Below are 16,629 nucleotides of genomic sequence, written 5' to 3' on the forward strand. Positions count from 1 at the left end.
ACTCACAGTGTTTTAGGTGAAAAGATGCTGGTTTGCTCTCTGGCTTTGTTATTCGTGTTCTGAGCATGCACATTTGTCATCTTTCTCAGTTTTACTCGACTAGTTTGCCAAAAAATATGGTGTGACCTGTGTCCTTATGACTTGTATCAAGTTGGAAGTGACTCTAAAAGTTATTTTGAGTGCTGTAAAGATAGTGCTTGTGTTTTAAGGTTATTTTCCATCTGTGTATTTAAAGTGTTTAGGTTCAACAGCTTTGAAATCATCTTAATTGGATAGTTAGAATCACAGAATGGTTTGAGTTGGAAAAGCCCTTCGAGCTTATCCAGTCCAACTGTCCTGTAACTCTGCCAAGGCTGGGGCTAAGCCATGGCCCTCAGCACCACAGCTCTGCCTCTTGGAAGCACCTCCAGGGATGGGCATTCAGCCGCCTCCCTGGGCAGCCTCTGACACACCTCTCTCACTGGCTGTCCACACGGTAGGTGTTGATGCAGTTGTCGCTTAGCCTTTTAAAGAAGTTCAGAAGTGATTTCTTGGAAAGCATAGGATCAAAGGCCATGGTTCTGCTCTCACTCCACTACTGAAAGATCGGGTTCTTTTAAAATATCACTCTTAGAGATAGCCTGTGGTCCTCCTCTGTGCTAGAAGAAGTTTTGCCCACATGGAGAGTGGTATTTGTTTGCTAATTCCGTATCCGTGCTCTCCCTAGAAATGCTGGAGCATGACACGCAGCAGAAGCAGTCACAGATACTGGAGATGCAAGTGGAGCTCCACAGTATGAAGGACAGAGCAGCTGAGCTTCAGGAACAGCTGACTTCAGAGAGAATGATGGGTGCTGATCTGAAGAATGAACTTGCACAAGCCAAACTAGAGCTTGAAGCAACTCTTAAAGCACAGCACAAGCACTTCAAGGACCTAGAAACCATCAGGTGAGGCTTCCAGTGCCAAACTTTGTGCTGTCTGAAATTGTAAGAAGTCGATCCCGTCTCAGCATTCCATAAGGCACACTTGACAGAAATAAACTTCCTCTCTGTGTGATAAAAAAATGGTTCTGTAGATTAAGAAGTTTGGATAGTTTTATATTAATATTTAAATCGACTTTCTCTCAGGATTCCAGCACGTGAGATTATCACTGTAGACAAGCTAATAAGCATGCTGTAGTTAAAAGCTTTTCTACTTCTAAAGCTGAACATGGAGAAAAAAAATTGCAGAGTGAAGATGTCATTGCAAATATTGCCATGTGAAATTCTGCAGCATCTGAGTGCTGCAGGCCAAATATTTGCCATTCTAGAAAGCCATTATTCTTTATGCCTTTAGCAGATGGATGTGCCCATGTGTGTATCTTGATGTTCACTCAGAGATAACAAGTTCAGGCAGAGTTTAAATTCGTGTTACTTTCTAGCTTAACTTTGCAGCCTTTACAGACCTTCGGGACTAGGATTCTTTCACAAATTGATGCAAAATGGATTTGCAGGTAAAATTCAGGGCATAGACATTCTTTCTTCCTTTATGGTAGATTATCTTATTTTCCCCTTTTGAGGCACATGGCAGCAAGGTAGATTCTGCTGCGCTCTTTCATATTTGGATTGTGACTGGATTAAGCTGAGCTTCAGCTGCCTCTGAGCCACCAATTAATGAAAATTGGTAATTAGAAAGTTAGCAGGAGGGACTGACTTCATTTTTTACTCATGCAGCTCTGGTTTTGTGTGGAGCTTGATCTGCTAAGCAGGCTTTTCATGGTTAGTTACTCCATGACACAAGCAGCATTGTCACTGGAGAAGATGGAATGGTATCGAGCAGCTGTGCTAGGATTAGAGCCATCGTCTCATCTAAATGTTGTCCTTTCTCTTTTAGGACTGAAGTTAAAGAAAAAGCAGCTGAGCTAGATGTTCTCAAGGATACAATGGCCAGTGAACAGAAAAAATCCAGAGAGCTACAATGGGCTTTGGAAAAGGAAAAAGCTAAAATGGAACGCAGTGAGGAAAGAGGAAGAGAGAAGCTTGAGGTATTCCATAACCACAAATGGTCTGGAACATCAGGGAGCACAGAAATACTCTTTTGGCTAACATCTCACCCCAGCTTACATTCTTGTCCAGTGTGTGCTCCGTGTTCTGTCTTCAACAGCAGGACTATACTAAGGGAGACCATAGAGTCGCAGATTGGTCTGGGTTGGAAAAGCCCTTCAAGATCATCCAATCCAACCATCCTCTAACTCTGCTAAGGCTGGGGCTCAGCCATGGCACTCAGCACCACAACTTCGTGTCTTTTGAGCACTCATCACTATGTGGCAAGGAAAGAAAAAGGCCTGATGCAAATTTAAGTCAATAGCAGCTTTACAACTGTGCCTTTCAGGGACAAGATGAGAGTGTTAGATTGTATAACAGACGTCAGAGACGCAGAGGGGAAGGACCCTGCTGATGGGGCTACACTTAGTTCTTCCCCAAGCCCAGCTCCTAAAAGAGTTAAGAGAGTATTATTTAGGATATATGCTTGTCTCCATGTCAAAAGCCAGCAGTCTCACCTCATCAAAACCAGGAGCTTGCTTTAGAAGAAGATGCATTAGCAGCTTCCTTGGAATGAGAAAGCTGGGGAGGAGCTATTTACAAAGCCATGTTGCACTACCGAGAATGAGGCTGATTGTTTGAAACCCGAGCAGGGTAGATTGAGACTGAAGAGTAGGAGGAAGTTCTTTACTATGAGGGTGGTGGAACACTGGAACATGTTGCCCAGGGAGGTGGTTGAGACTCCATCCCCTGGAGACGTTCAAGGTCAGGCTTGAATGGGCTCTGAGCAACTTGATCTAGCTGGGGATGTCCTCACTGACTGCAGGGGGAGTTGGACCAGATGACCTCTGGAGTTCCTTCCATCCAGATGCATTCTGTGGTGCTCTGCAGTATCTGATCAAATGAGGGAGAGCAGGTAATCTAGTACAACCATTAAGACAAAAAAAAGCAACCACTTCACCACCATGGACTTATTTACATCTTCAAATCTTAGTCTGCAAAATCATTTTCAGACTTTGAGCAAGTCAAACCAGCTGAGTGTCTACAGTGTCAGCACCATGGCTGTTTGTATCTCATTCCAAAGCCTATGCTCCAGATATTGCTTTGTGAGATGATCTGATTTTAGAATAGAGGCTCCTGTAATCTGCTTTAATCGGGTGTGTTATCTGCTTTCATACTGGCATTTAGATCATTTCATATCCAATTCATAGCACTAGTATCAGCATGAACCTGTCGGAGCAGGCCCAGAGGAGGCCACAAGCAGTGCTGGGAGTGCTGGAAGCCCTTTGCTGAGTGATTTAGGGTTATTCAGACTGGTGGCCTTTCAGGACTTCAGAGGATCCAAGAAGAAAGCTGGAGGCAAACATTTTAGGAGGAGTCGTTGTGACAGGACAAGGGATAATGGTTGGAAACTAAAAGGAGATTCAGACTAGAGAGATGTCCTACACTACCCAGAGGGGTGGGAGATGGCCTGGTATTGTCTCTGCTACCATCCCAGATCAGGTTGTTTGGGGCTCTGAGCAAACTCCTGTAGCTGCAGATGCCCTTGCTGACTGTGGGGGGGGGTTGGACTAGCTGGCCTTGAAAAGTCCCTTCATCCCAAAGCATGCTAGGATTCGGTGTTGTCACATTAGTTGTGTATAGCACAACCTGTTAGGAGCAAGTCCTGTGGAGGCAGCACGAGTGCTAAGTGCAGAAGACATGGCTTTAATCAATCCTTTTCTTTTCGTTTGTCATGGAAGGATTTGAAATATTCCCTCGAAGATCAAAAGCGGAAGAACTTAGAGCTAACTCAGCTTCTGATGCAGGAGAAAGAGCTGTCGGCTGAGCTGCAGCAGAGGCTTGACTCCCAGGAAGCAGTGAGTGCCGCCCAGCTGGCGCGGGAGCAGGGCCGCAGCTCCGAGCTGCAGGTGCTCCTTGAGTCGGAGAAGGTTCGAGCTCTCGAAATCGGCAGTGCTCTGGAAAGGGAAAGAGAGCTGTGTGCTCAGCTTCAAAGTGCTGGGGAGAAAGGGCAAGCTGGAACACCTCATCCACCTGAGGAGTTACTGAAAGAGCTACAGAAACAAATGGATGAAAAGCATGACCGTGTAGTGGAGTTAGTGAGCGAGATGGAGAAGCATAAACTGGAATCTGTGCAAGTGAGACAGCAAATGGAGAAAGAAAGGCAGCTCCAGAGGAAAGCACTACAAGCAGAGCAAGATGCTAACATAGTAGCACAGAAGAAACTCCATGAGCTGGAATCCAGAGTAGAAGACCTTCAGTGGCAACTTGGAGAAAAGAAGCAAGAAGTCCATAAATTAGGGAATGAAACCAAGAAGTTGCAGGAAATAATCCAAGAGCTGCAGAAAAAAGCGGAGGAGAGTGCAGGAAGGAAAAAGGAAGCAGAAAGGACAGCAAATGAGGTACAGTAGCTCTGAGAGCCACATGTGATGCCAACCTGTGCTGTTTAGCTGTTAGTTCTCATTCACTTAGTGCTGTGTATCTCTGTGCCTTCACTCACAGTGTGAAATAGCCTGCAGGTTACAAACTGCAGGCACCAGGGAAAGGGAAACCTTCCCATTTTGCTGCCTAAAATTGTTCACATATGCTCAGAGGCTGGAGCTGTAGAGATGTGTAAGAAGCAGCATGAACTGGAGAAATGCATCTGAATGTAGACACAGACTCCGTGGCTTGGTGAGGGAGAGGGTTACTTCCTGCACCCAGGGAGAGGAATGAGCTCTTCCCGCTCAGGAATGCGGCAGGTCACTGCTCTTCATCTCCAGCTCATAAATCATAAGTGGTCTTTGAAACATTTGAAAGTGATCTCCCAACAGCTGTGATAAAGTCACCGAACACCGTGACAGTGGAGGTGTTAGCAACCAGAACCAAAGGAACGTGTCGAGGTGACAAATGAATTTGAGAATTTTGCTTGACCTTTAGGTGAATGAAAGTTGCAGCCACTGTTGCCTGTAAACTTTTTAGTCTCTCACAAAAGGTTTGGGAATTTCTACAATTATTTAAAAATTACTTGCAAAGCTCTTTAGAAACTTCACTGTAGCAGACAGGTGTTGCTGGAGTCCCAGAGGAGATTGACAGGAGTGGTTTTATTGGAAGAAACACCTCCAGAGACGGGCATTGGCCACTTCCCTGGGCAGCCTATTCCACACCTATTTCCTGACTCTGTTTTTACCCATCCTGCCATCATTTTGTGCTTTCTGGCAGCTGTCTGTCTGTGGCGCCAGGAAGAAAATCTGGCTCTAGCTCCGCTCCCGGCTTTAATCTTCTGAAGCACTGGAAATGCAGCTTAGAAGCAGGATCTTTGGTGCATTGCTAACTGTGATAGCATCAACCTTCCTGCCATGCTCAGAGTGTACCTTACCGGAAGGGAAAAAGTCCCTTTCCAGCTCTCCTGGAGGCCCCCTTCCAATTCTGGGAGCCTCCTCCTCTCCAGAAAACTAAGTAATTGTAGAGTGGCACAGCACAGTATCACAGTATCACAGTATCACCAAGGTTGGAAGAGACCTCACAGATCATCAAGTCCAACCCTTTACCACAGTGCCCAAGGCTAGACCATGGCACCAAGTGCCACATCCAACCTTGCCTTGAACTGCCCCAGGGACGACGACTCCACCACCTCCCGAGGCAGCCCATTCCAGTGGCACTGTAGTCACAGCAAACTTCTTTCCCTAACAGAGTTCTTTGTTCTTCAGTTGCTGGATGTGTTTCAGACTGGCATGGTAATGGTAGGTTAGTGGTCGGACGAGATGATCTTAAAGGTCTTTTCCGACCTGATCATTCTAAGTTTCCAGTTGAAAGCGCCAGACCAGGTGTGTTCTCTCTGTGTGTGAACACCTCTTTATCTGCAGACTGCCTGGGATACACCCAATGACAGAACGAGAAATTGGGTTCTACAGCAAAAAATGGAAGGAGCTGAGGTGAAGGAATCCGTCTGCCCCGTGCTGGCAGGAAGAGGAGATCTCTCTGCTGCTACTGAGATTCTGGAAGGCGTCAGTCGAAAGCTGCAAACCACAGCTCCACAGCTGAAGCAGTTGGCTCAGAAAGCTGCTAGCAGGTTAGAGTGGTCAGCTGCTGGGTTCGGTTAATAGCATTTTGGGGCTGCACTCACTTTTGAGCGTGGACCGCTGCTCGAGCTCTACTGATATAAGACAGGGTCACAGATTACCAAGGGCTGCTCTAGATCTTTTGTGTTCAAGATGATCCCTTATAAGTTAGAGGAAAATAGTTTCTTTTTTGTTCTCTGAGAAGTGCTAAGGCTTATTTGGGTATGGTGTAGGCAGAACATCATATTTAGAAGAGGGTAGTAAAACAGTTCACACTGCAAGTGGACAAATACAGAGGTGATTGATATCATCAACTCCCTTACTACTCCCAGAAAAAATAACACCCCAATGAAACTGACCTTGGTTCTTATTTTCTCAGGTTACTGTATCCATAAGAAAAACAGCTGACCTGGTGCTAGTTCACAGGGGGTTGAATCTGTTTTAATTTTGCTGTGATGGCAATTTATTATTAAACATTTTGTTCTGAAACATGTAGAATCATAGAAGAGAATGGTTTGGGTTGGAAAAACCCTGTAAGATCATCCAGTCCATCCATCCTCTGACTCTGCCAAGGCCAGGGCTGAGCCATGGCCCTTGGCACCACAGCTCTGCCTCCTGGAAACACCTCCAGGCATGGGCATTCAGCCACCTCCCTGGGCAGCCTGTGCCAGGCTCTGAGAGCCCTTCCAGTCAAGAAGTTTCTTCTCACATCCAACCTAAACCTGCCCTGGGGCAACTTGAGGCCATTTCCCCTCTTTCTGTCACTTGTTCCCAGGGAGCAGAGCCCAAGCCCAGCTGACTGCAGCCTCCTCTCAGGGAGCTGCAGAGAGCAATGAGCTCTGCCCTCAGCCTCCTCTTCTCCACACTAAACACCCCCAGGGCCCTCAACTGCTCCTGCCCAGCCCTGTTCTCCGGACCCTCCCCGGCTTCCTTGCCCTTCTCTGGACCTGCTCCAGCCCCTCAGTGTCCTTCTTGGAGAGAGGACTCCAAACTGAACCCAGGAGTCCAGGTGTGGCCTTACCGGTGCTGAGTGCATTCTAGCTTGAAAATCCCCTGAGGTTTTGCTCAGAGATTCAGGAGTTGCTGGGAAGTCCTTTCACGCTGTAGCTACTGCTGAAGCTGTGAGTTCTGTTGCAGGTTCCAGTTTGAAACAGCAGATATCCAGGATTTCACTGCAGTGCAAAACACTATTGAAGAGGTTGTTTCAGAGCTGCAGAAACTGTCTGGATTGTCCTGCCTGGAAGAGGTGAGAGGGCGGCACTATAACTGTGGTGGCAGGGGCTTGAATGATGATCTGTGAGTATAAACCAGGGAGCTGCTAAGTCAGTGCTTATCCGGGTCTGGACTTCAGAGAGGAGAATCTGTTTCAGCAAGTCTTGTGATTTGGAGCCAAAGTAGAAAAACTCTCCTTTTTTTTTTTTTTTTTTTTTTTCATTTCAATTACCTTAAAAGTGACTTTTTCATCTTTCAGATTAAAACATTTCCAGTTGAATTATGAATTTTTGAGTCTTGTGACCTTTTCTTCAAGAAAATCCATTTTTTTTCAAGTTGGCATCTTGGACCTAAGAGAAGTTGTGGTTTTTCTGTCTGTCTTCTAGCTGAAGCACGTGGTACCACCAGGGACTCTACCCAGCTCGCTGACCGAGAGGCTGCTGAGACAGAACGCGGAGCTGACAGGCTTTATCAGCAGGCTGAGTGAGGAGAAGAACAATTTGAGGAATGCTGTTATGAAACTGGAGGGAGAACTGAGAAGATACCAGCAGAGACAAGCTTCTGGAGACTATGTATGTCTTTGTGCTGGTATCAAGGCGTGCAGATGGGCACGGAAGCATTGTTCTTTGTCCTTGTCACCTCACTGGCAATGACCAAGCTCTGTCTTGGCTTCCCTCTGCAGGGTGAACGGGTGGGAGTTGTTATTGTCCTGTCAGTGCCTCTTGACCTTAAACTTTATGATTTTTTGCAGCTTCTGTTTGAGTGCTCTTCTCTCTCCCATGTACTCCTCTTTTTTGAACTCTATCTCATCACCTTGATGAGTAGCAAGTTGATGCAGATAGCTTCAGGCTCATGAAGTTAGTATGATCCAAGGAGGGGTTGGTTGTTTTGGTTTGGTTTGGTTTGGTTTTTTGAGAAGCTGTATTTTTTCCAGGAGATAGATCAGACTCTTAAACTCTCCGCTTTTGAGGTGCTAGGATGCAGGGATGGCCTCAAATCCAGTCAGTGGTGGCTTTTCTCCTGTTAATTTTAAGAGCTCTCCACCAAACCACTGCCTGAAGTGACTCAGCTCAGGCATTTCCAGACTGTGTGGTTCAAACTCAGTTGCTTTTCTCTTCAGTCTTCTAGGCACTCCTCGGATGTTGGAGTTAATATCGACACTCTTGTGGCCTCCGAGAAGGAAATGTGGAACAGAGAAAAGCTGTCCCTGCAAAAGTCTTTGAAACAAGCTGATGCAGAGATCTCCAAACTGAGAGCAGAGCTCAGGAGTGAAGCTTTCCTCAGAGAGCTGGGCTCAGATTCTGAAAATGCTGTTTTACGGGTAAGGAGACTTTGTGACCCACACACCAACTGCACCTCCATTTGCCATGTTGATTTGGGCCAATTTTCGCTGCCTTCACTCTGCTGACTTGAAGTAAGCATTAATTCTGGTGTAAAATTTCCATCCTCCGCTAGGTTCCCTCTTAGCTTTTCTCCCCAGGAGCGTAAGTCCCTGTGTTGTCTCTGTGTGCTTGATTTCCTGCTGCTCTGATGACCCTTAGATTACAAAGCTACATCAAGCAAGTGTGAGCTGTAGTGTAGCCTTCTCCATGATAGTGAGACCCAGACAATGCACTGGGTTGGAAGAAACCTCTAGTGGTCATCTTTTCCAACCCTCCTGCAGTAAGCAGGGGCATCCCCAACTAGATCAGGCTGCCCAGGGCCCCCTCAAGCCTGACCTTGAATCTCTCCAGGGATGGGGCCTCCATCATCTCCTTGAGCAACCTGTTTCAGTGTTCCACTACACTCATAATAAAGAACTTCCTCCTACTGTCCCATCCAAATGAGTCCTGCTCTGGGCTAAACCCACTCTTAACCAGAAATGAGAGGAGCAGTGAGGTCAAAGTGCTAGAACTGCAGTAGTGGAGCTGAGGGGGGCCTCTGTGTTCTCTCATAGAGAATTTATGGCAAATATCTCCGGGCAGAGAGCTTTCGGAAGGCTCTCATCTATCAGAAGAAATACTTGCTGCTGCTGCTTGGGGGGTTCCAGGAGTGTGAAGAGGCTACGCTGGCCCTCATCGCACGAATGGGTGGGCAGCCCTCCTGCACAGACCTCCAGATCGTCACCCATCGCTCAAAGGGCTTCGCAAGATTTCGCTCTGCCGTCAGAGTGTCTGTTGCAATTTCAAGGTGAGCTGGAGGAAGTTTAATTTTGAACAGATGTGACTCTGCAGTTCAGTATTTACTGCTCCAGCAGATTCTATATATGTAATGTTCCATCCTCTTTAAATTGCACATTTTTCAGTCATGAGTGTGGTAGATACTGTGTAGGGTGACAAGCTGAGCCAAGCACAACTAAAATCCATCACAGACTCACAGAATGGTTTGGGTTGGCAAAGCCCTTCAAGCTCGCTAAGCCATGGCCCTCGGCACCACAGCTCTGCCTCCTGGAAACACCTCCAGGCATGGGCATTCAGCCACCTCCCTGGGCAGCCTGTGCCAGGCTCTGAGAGCCCTTCCAGTCAAGAAGTTTCTTCTCACATCCAACCTAAACCTGCCCTGGGGCAACTTGAGGCCATTTCCCCTCTTTCTGTCACTTGTTCCCAGGGAGCAGAGCCCAAGCCCCGCTGACTGCAGCCTCCTCTCAGGGAGCTGCAGAGAGCAGTGAGCTCTGCCCTCAGCCTCCTCTTCTCCACACTAAACACCCCCAGGGCCCTCAACTGCTCCTGCCCAGCCCTGTTCTCCGGACCCTCCCCAGCTTCCTTGCCCTTCTCTGGACCTGCTCCAGCCCCTCAGTGTCCTTCTTGGAGTGAGGGCCCAAAACTGAACCCAGCACTCAAGATGTGGCCTGTCCAGGGGCTGCTGGCCACACCAGTGCTGATCCAGGCGAGGGTGCTGATGGCCTGTGTCAGGAGTAGTTGACCTGATGGTAGTCAGAAGGAACTCTGCATTTGGTAATCAAGGAGCATACTGGATAAAGTGCTGATATTAAGAAAAAATATTAGGAGGCCCAAGGCTGGCACAAAATGCTTTCTGCAGCTGAACTTCCTTTGGAGCTTGAATTTCTTCACATGTGTGTGATAGAGATTTGTGAGTTCATTTTAGCCATCTTGGAAGTCCCTTGAGTTCACCAGGCTGTAGGTCCCAGGCTGAAGATGAGTAGGACTAGATGAGGAAGAGCAAGTGAAGGTTGCTGTGTAGCTCCTGCCATGTTGCTAACCAACCTCCTTCACAAAGCTTTGGACTTTCCAGGCACTTCTGCTTGATCTGAGCCTGGGCGTAGTGTAAGCTGAAGGTGCTGTTTATGTGCCTGTTGTAAGTGAGGCTTTCACTCACAGTGCTCTGTGGTCACAATTCTACGGATGTTACAGGGCAAAAAGTGTATTTAGTGTGATTTTTAAATGCTTATGTTCCTTGGATTAGGTGTTTGGGTCATGCACTGTCCACTTGGATTTCCTGAAATTGCAGAGGTGAAGCTGAAAGTGTTTTTCCTTGGGAAGTGTCTAGGCAAGTTATCTGCTCAGGTTCAGGCACTTCCAATCCCTTCTGAACTGTCAGAATTGAGTAGGCAATTTAATTTCTCCTGAAGCATTTATTAATTGATTTTTCACTTTCAAATGCAGAATGAAGTTCCTGGTTCGTCGATGGCACAGGGTCACAGGTTCTGGTGTGCTGAGTATCAGCCACGGCACAGGTAAATCATAGCCTAGTAAGAAAATGGTGCCCACAGCTCACACCACTGCCTACTGCAGATGGTTTTCATTTTCCACATGTGGAATAAATGGGATGCTGTTCCCGCCTCCTTGGCACAGGGTCACATAATGGTTGGGGTTGGAAGGGATCCCTGGAGACCATCTAGTCCAACACCCCTGCCCAAGCAGGTTCAACTGGAGCTGATTGCTCAGGGAGATTTTGAAAGTCTCCAGAGATGCAGACTCCTCCACCTCTCTGGGCAGCCTGCTCCAGGTCTCCAGCACCCTTACATTACAGAAGGTCCTCCTTGTATTCAGAAGAACTTCTGGTGTTCCAGTTTGTGCCCTTTGCCTCTTCTCCTGTCTTTGGGCACCACTGAACAAAGCCTGGTCTCATCCTCCTGCCACCCACCCTTGCGGTATGGATCAGCATTGATGAGATCCCCCTCAGACTGCTCTTCTCCAGGCTGAACAGTCCCAGGGCTCCCTGCCTGTCCCCATCACAGAGATGTTCCAGACCCCCCAGCAGATTTGTAGTCCTTTGCTAAACCCTTTCAAGCTGTTTCTTGTCCCTCTTGAACTGGGGAGCCCAAAGCTGAACACAGTACTCCAGATGAGGTCTCACCAGTGAAGAGCAGAGCAGGAGGATAACCTCTCTCAACCTTTGCTGCAATTGCTCGGATTAACCAATCCCTCAGGCTTCTGAGAAGTTTCATGCTCAGCACAGCCGCAAATCTTTGCTTCAGTCTTGTTTTGCTCCATTGTGGGTGGGATTAAGAAAAATTAGGGAGCTTTTCCTGTGGAATGTGTTGGTAAAACCAATTTTAGCTGTTGTTGGGCTTCTCATAAGAGATTCATGGAATGGTTTATGGTTTGGGTTGGAGTAGACCTTCAGTATCATCCGGTTCCCACCCCCGTCATGGGTTTATGAAGGGCAGGTCCTGCCTGATGAACCTGATCTCTTTCTATGCCAAGATGACTCTTGGATGAGGGAAAGGCTGTGGATATTGTCTACCTAGACTTTGGAAAAACCTCTGGCACTGTTCCCCGCAGAATTCTCATGGCCAAACAGGCTGCTGATGGCTTGGAAGAGCACAGCTCTGCTGGATGAAGCACTGCTGGGCAAAAGGGCCCAGAGAGTGGTGGTCAGTGCAGCTAAATCCAGCTGGCAGCCAGGCACAGGTGGTGCTCCTCGGGGTTCAGTGTTGGGACCACTTCTGTTTAACATCTTTATTGATGATCTTGATGCAGACACAAAGGGTGTCAGCAGCGAGTTCCCAGGTGGCAGCAAGTTAGGCAGGTGGCAGAGTTGATCTGCACGAGGGTAGGGAGGCTCTGCAGAGGGACTTGGCTAGATTGGATCCATGGCCAATGTCAATGGCATGAGCTTCAGCAAGGCCAAGTGCCAGGTCCTGCACTTGGGCCACAGCAACCCCAAGCATCGCCGCAGGCTTGGGGCGGTGTGGCTGGAGAGGTGCCTGGCAGAAAGAGACCTGGGGGTTGTGCTGGACAAGCAACTCGATATGAGCCAGCAGTGTGCCCAGGTGGCCAAGAAAGCCAGTGGCATCCTGGCTCGTATTAGAAACGCTGTTGGCAGCAGGAGCAGGGAGGTGATCGTCCTCTCGGACTCTGCTCTGGTGAGGCCACACCTAGAGTGTGGTGTTCACTTTGGGGCACCGGGAAGTGCCCAAGAGAGACATGGAGGTGCTGGAGGTTTGGGTCATTATCACTCTCTAAGGCTGTATGGGGTTCCCATGGGAAGAGACTGGTGCTCTGTGTGCTGTTTATCCCTTTCCTCGCACACGAGTGGTGCAGTGAGAAGTGTTGTACTGCAGAGACGAGGGCACAGCCTTCCAGCCATTAGCATCGGGGCTAAAGGCAGAGAAGGAGAGGTTGTGTTAGCAGAGAATGGAGGCAGGAGTTGCTCTTGCAGCTGCTTCTCCCTTTCCCAGGGATGCAGACCCATTCCCAACAGCATGAGCAGTGTGCCTCCTGCAGTGGCTTGGCTCCACTGAAGATCATGCAGCTGGCTCGGGGCAGTCCCAGGCACAAATCCAGGCTGAATGGAGGATGGAGACCGAACAGTGCAGAGGAAGACTCGGGTGCTGGGTGAGGAGCAGCTCACCATGAGCCAGCAATGGTCTCTGGCAGCCCAGAAACCAACCCTGCGCTGGGCTGCGTCCAAAGCAGTGTGTGCAGCAGGGGCTGCCCCTCTGCTCTGCTCAGCTCAGACCCCACCTGCAGTGCTGGGGCCAGCTCTGGAGCCCCCAGCACAGAAGGATGTGGATCTGTTGGAGCAGGTCCAGAGGAGTCCATGAAGATGACCAGAGGGCTGGAGCACCTCTGCTCTGGAGACAGGCTGAGAGAGTTGGGGCTGTTCAGCCTGGAGAAGAGAAGGCTGCAGGGAGACCTTAGGGCTGCCTTCCAGGGTTTGAAGTAGCATGGTGACAGGACGAGAGGTAGTGGCTAGACTGAGATTTAGATATTAAGTGGAAATTACTTCCCAAGGCTGGCAAGGTACTGGAAGAGGTTGTGGAGGCTACAGCCCTCAAGCCTCCAAAATTTATGGCTGGGGTTTCCCTCACTCCAATAAGAACTTCGAGGGCCTGGAGCGGGTCCAGAGAAGGGCAAGGAAGTTGGGGAAGGGTCTGGAGAACAGGGCTGGGGAGGAGCATCTGAGGGACCTCAAGTATTGCATCCAGTTTTGGGCACCTCAATGCAAGAGGGATGTGGAGGTGCTGGAGGAAGTGCTGAGGAGGAGGGTAACAAAGCTGGGGAAGAGCCTAGAGAATGAATCTTGCAAGGAGTAACTGAAGGAGCTGGGGCTGTTTCGTTTGGAGAAGAGGAGGCTGAGGGGAGGCCTCATTGCTGTCTACAGGTCTCTGAAAGGAGGCTCTGCGGAGAAGTCGATGCTGGTCTCTTCTCACAGGTAATTAGTGACAGAACAAGAGGAAATGGCCTCAAGCTGCATCAGGACACCTTTAGGGTGGACATTAGGAAACATTTTTCCCAGCAAGAGTGGTCAGGCACTGGAATGAGCTGCCCAGGGAGGTGGCTGAGTCACCAACCCTGGATGTGTTTAAAGATCATTTTGGTGTGGTGCTTAGGGATATGGTTTAGGGGTGAACTTTGCAGAGTAGGGTTAGTGGTTGGACTTGATGCTCCCAAGGTTTTTTTCCAACCTGAATTCCATGGCCTTTCAGACCAGCTTGCTCAAGTCCTTATCCAACCTGGCCTTGAACGTCCCCAGGGAGGGGACATCCACAGTGTCCCTGGGCAACCTGTGCCAGTGTCCGCCCACCCTCACTGCCAACAGTTTCTTCCTATTCTCCAGTCTCAATGTGCCTTCTTCCATCTTAAATCTCCTCCTCCTGTCATGACCAGCCCTTGTAGAAAGTCCCTTCCCAGAGATCTGCAACCTCACCTCTGACAGGGGATGCTGAGGACAAGAACAGGGGAACTGTAGCAACCATAGGACCCTGCAGTAGCAGCTGAGCCTGTTGACCCTGTTTCCTCAGGACAAAGTCCTGGCATTCTTTTTGTACAGCTTCAGGTTTGGGAAATCTGAGTTTCTGTTTGCTTTTTGGTAGGAGTCTATGTAAAGAGAGACAGAAACTTCTTTCCTAATTCCCGTCTATCAAGAGCTGCACCAAAACCTGATCCTGCTTGAGCTGGGAGAGTTGTCTCACAACACCAGCAGGGCCAGGATTTCGCCTCTGGGTTTGTCTGAAGCAGTCTTGAGAGTCATCTCAACAAACAGACCACTCACCCTTGAGCTTTCCAGTCAAGTCCATGAGGTGTTGTTGCTTTGTTTAGTTTTGCTTTTTCTGTTTCCAGGTAACGAGCTGCGGGCGGAGTCCTTCTCGGGTGGCGTGGATCTCTATGGAGAGCAGCGGCAGTCCTGCAGACCCAGGTCAGGCATGGCTCTGCCAGATCCCTGCACACGTCCAACCTGAGAACATTTTAGTTGGAGCTCTGTTTAACTAAACAAATGCATCAGTGCTCACTGCTGAGGTTTGGAATGTTGGTTGCCATCAGATTTTAGCTCAGACCTTCAGTGTATGTTTTGCTTTTCACTTGATCAAGTCCAAAGCTTGCAGACTTCTGCTGTCTGATTTATGTCCTGTTCCTGGAACTGGTGGAGGATCACTGCGTGGAGCTATGGCTGTCTACAGCTGTGGAGCTCAAGCTTGCTGACCATGTGAACATGTTGGCAGTGGAGTGTGGTGTGGAGGAGAGTTGCCCCAGCTGCCTTCAACCAAAGGGAGAAGCTGGGCCAGAAGAAGCTGAGCCAGGGAAAAGCAAGGCCACTCACTGTGTGGCTGGGGAGGGTCTTTTTTCAGTGGTGCCCAATGACAGGACAAGGGGTAAGGGGCACAAGCTTGAGTGTAAGAAGTTCCATCTAAACATGAGAAATAACTTCTTTAAGGATGCTGGAGGCCTGGAGCAGGCTGCCCAGAGACTTGGACACGTTGCTATGTGACCTGCCCTGGGTGACCCTGCCGTGGCATGGGGGTTGGACTTGATGGTCTCCAGAGGTCCCTTCCAACCCTCCCATTCTGTGATTCTGTGATCTGGTTACTGTGGGCTGTCAGGAATTACCAGGCCCTTGGCGCCAGCACACAGGTGGAAGCTCTTTGGTAGCTCCACTGCTGCTGCTTCTTCAAGCCCTTCTGACTGGCTGTACCGAGATGTGATACCAGAGCTATCAAACAGCAGCTTTTTGTTGGAGGCAGGTTTTGACGAGCACCATCAGCCTTTGGTGAGTTTCTGTGGAGTCCTGAGCTTTACTGAGTGTCAGATTGCAGTCATGTGGGGATTTTGCTCTGGTGTGAACCACCTCCACATCAGAAAACAGTGGTTTCTGGGGGGCAGGGAGCATGGCAGCTTGTTCAGTAAATGGCAGGGGGGTGAAATGGGTGTCATGTGCTGGCTACCAGATGGGTCAGTTAAGGGACATGCAGTCAGTCAGGTGTCCCTGGTAACAGGATTCTGCTGCCTGCTGGTGCTTTTGGCTTGAAATACCACTTTTTGAAGACACCTGTGTTGTTGTGCCCCCAGGTTCCACAGTATGCAGACTGATTCGACCCCAGTCTCCTTTGCCTGCTATCAGCTGCAGAACTACGACCCTGAGCGAGCTCTGAGTGACTACATCCACCGTCTGGAGGCACTGCAGCGGCGGCTGGGCAGCGTGCAGTCAGGTAAGGGCTCAGCCTCCTCCTGGCTCCTGAACAGCACAAGGCATGCTTCCAGCTTAGAAAAGCTCTGCAGGTTCTGAGATACAGATCAACTTTGATTTTAGGTGTTTTCAGCCTTTGAAGAGGCTGCTCTGAGATACGGGAAGCCATAGGATGGGTTCGCCTGGTGGTTTGAGGGGTTCCAGGTTATCCCAGACTCCCTAGAAAGACTACAGAGACCAGGATCTGTGCCAGGGCACAAACTGGTCACCCCTGGGTATGGTGATTCAGTCCCATAAATCCTGCAAACACTTTAGAAGTAGGCAGCGAGGTCAAGTCGCTCTTCTCTCCCTGCCGCCCCAGCTCTCCACAAGGGTCCTTATCTCCTAATTATGTAAGCAGTACCCTGTAGGCCGTGGCCTTCAGGGCCACAGGCAACAGTGAATACTGGCCTGCTTGGGCCTAATTGGGAGAATGGGGGATGGGGTTTGGCGGTCGTGGTTTGGGGGAATTCTCACGTGTCTGTATT

The 16,629-nt window shown here is 49.1% G+C and overlaps 1 protein-coding gene across 1 annotated transcript in view; it reads left to right on the plus strand.

The window, feature by feature from the left end:
* AKAP9 (A-kinase anchoring protein 9) overlaps window positions 1–16,629 on the plus strand; it is a 102,267-nt gene that overhangs the window by 83,505 nt on the left and 2,133 nt on the right. Inside the window, 11 exon segments of the mRNA XM_064166940.1 lie at window positions 707–926; window positions 1,852–2,002; window positions 3,743–4,402; window positions 5,846–6,051; window positions 7,178–7,286; window positions 7,639–7,824; window positions 8,373–8,573; window positions 9,189–9,421; window positions 10,855–10,925; window positions 14,761–14,836; window positions 15,985–16,124. Coding sequence (XP_064023010.1) covers window positions 707–926; window positions 1,852–2,002; window positions 3,743–4,402; window positions 5,846–6,051; window positions 7,178–7,286; window positions 7,639–7,824; window positions 8,373–8,573; window positions 9,189–9,421; window positions 10,855–10,925; window positions 14,761–14,836; window positions 15,985–16,124 — 2,253 coding nt within the window.

Source organism: Pogoniulus pusillus, chromosome 28 (assembly GCF_015220805.1).
Source record: "Pogoniulus pusillus isolate bPogPus1 chromosome 28, bPogPus1.pri, whole genome shotgun sequence".
NCBI lineage: Eukaryota > Metazoa > Chordata > Aves > Piciformes > Lybiidae > Pogoniulus > Pogoniulus pusillus.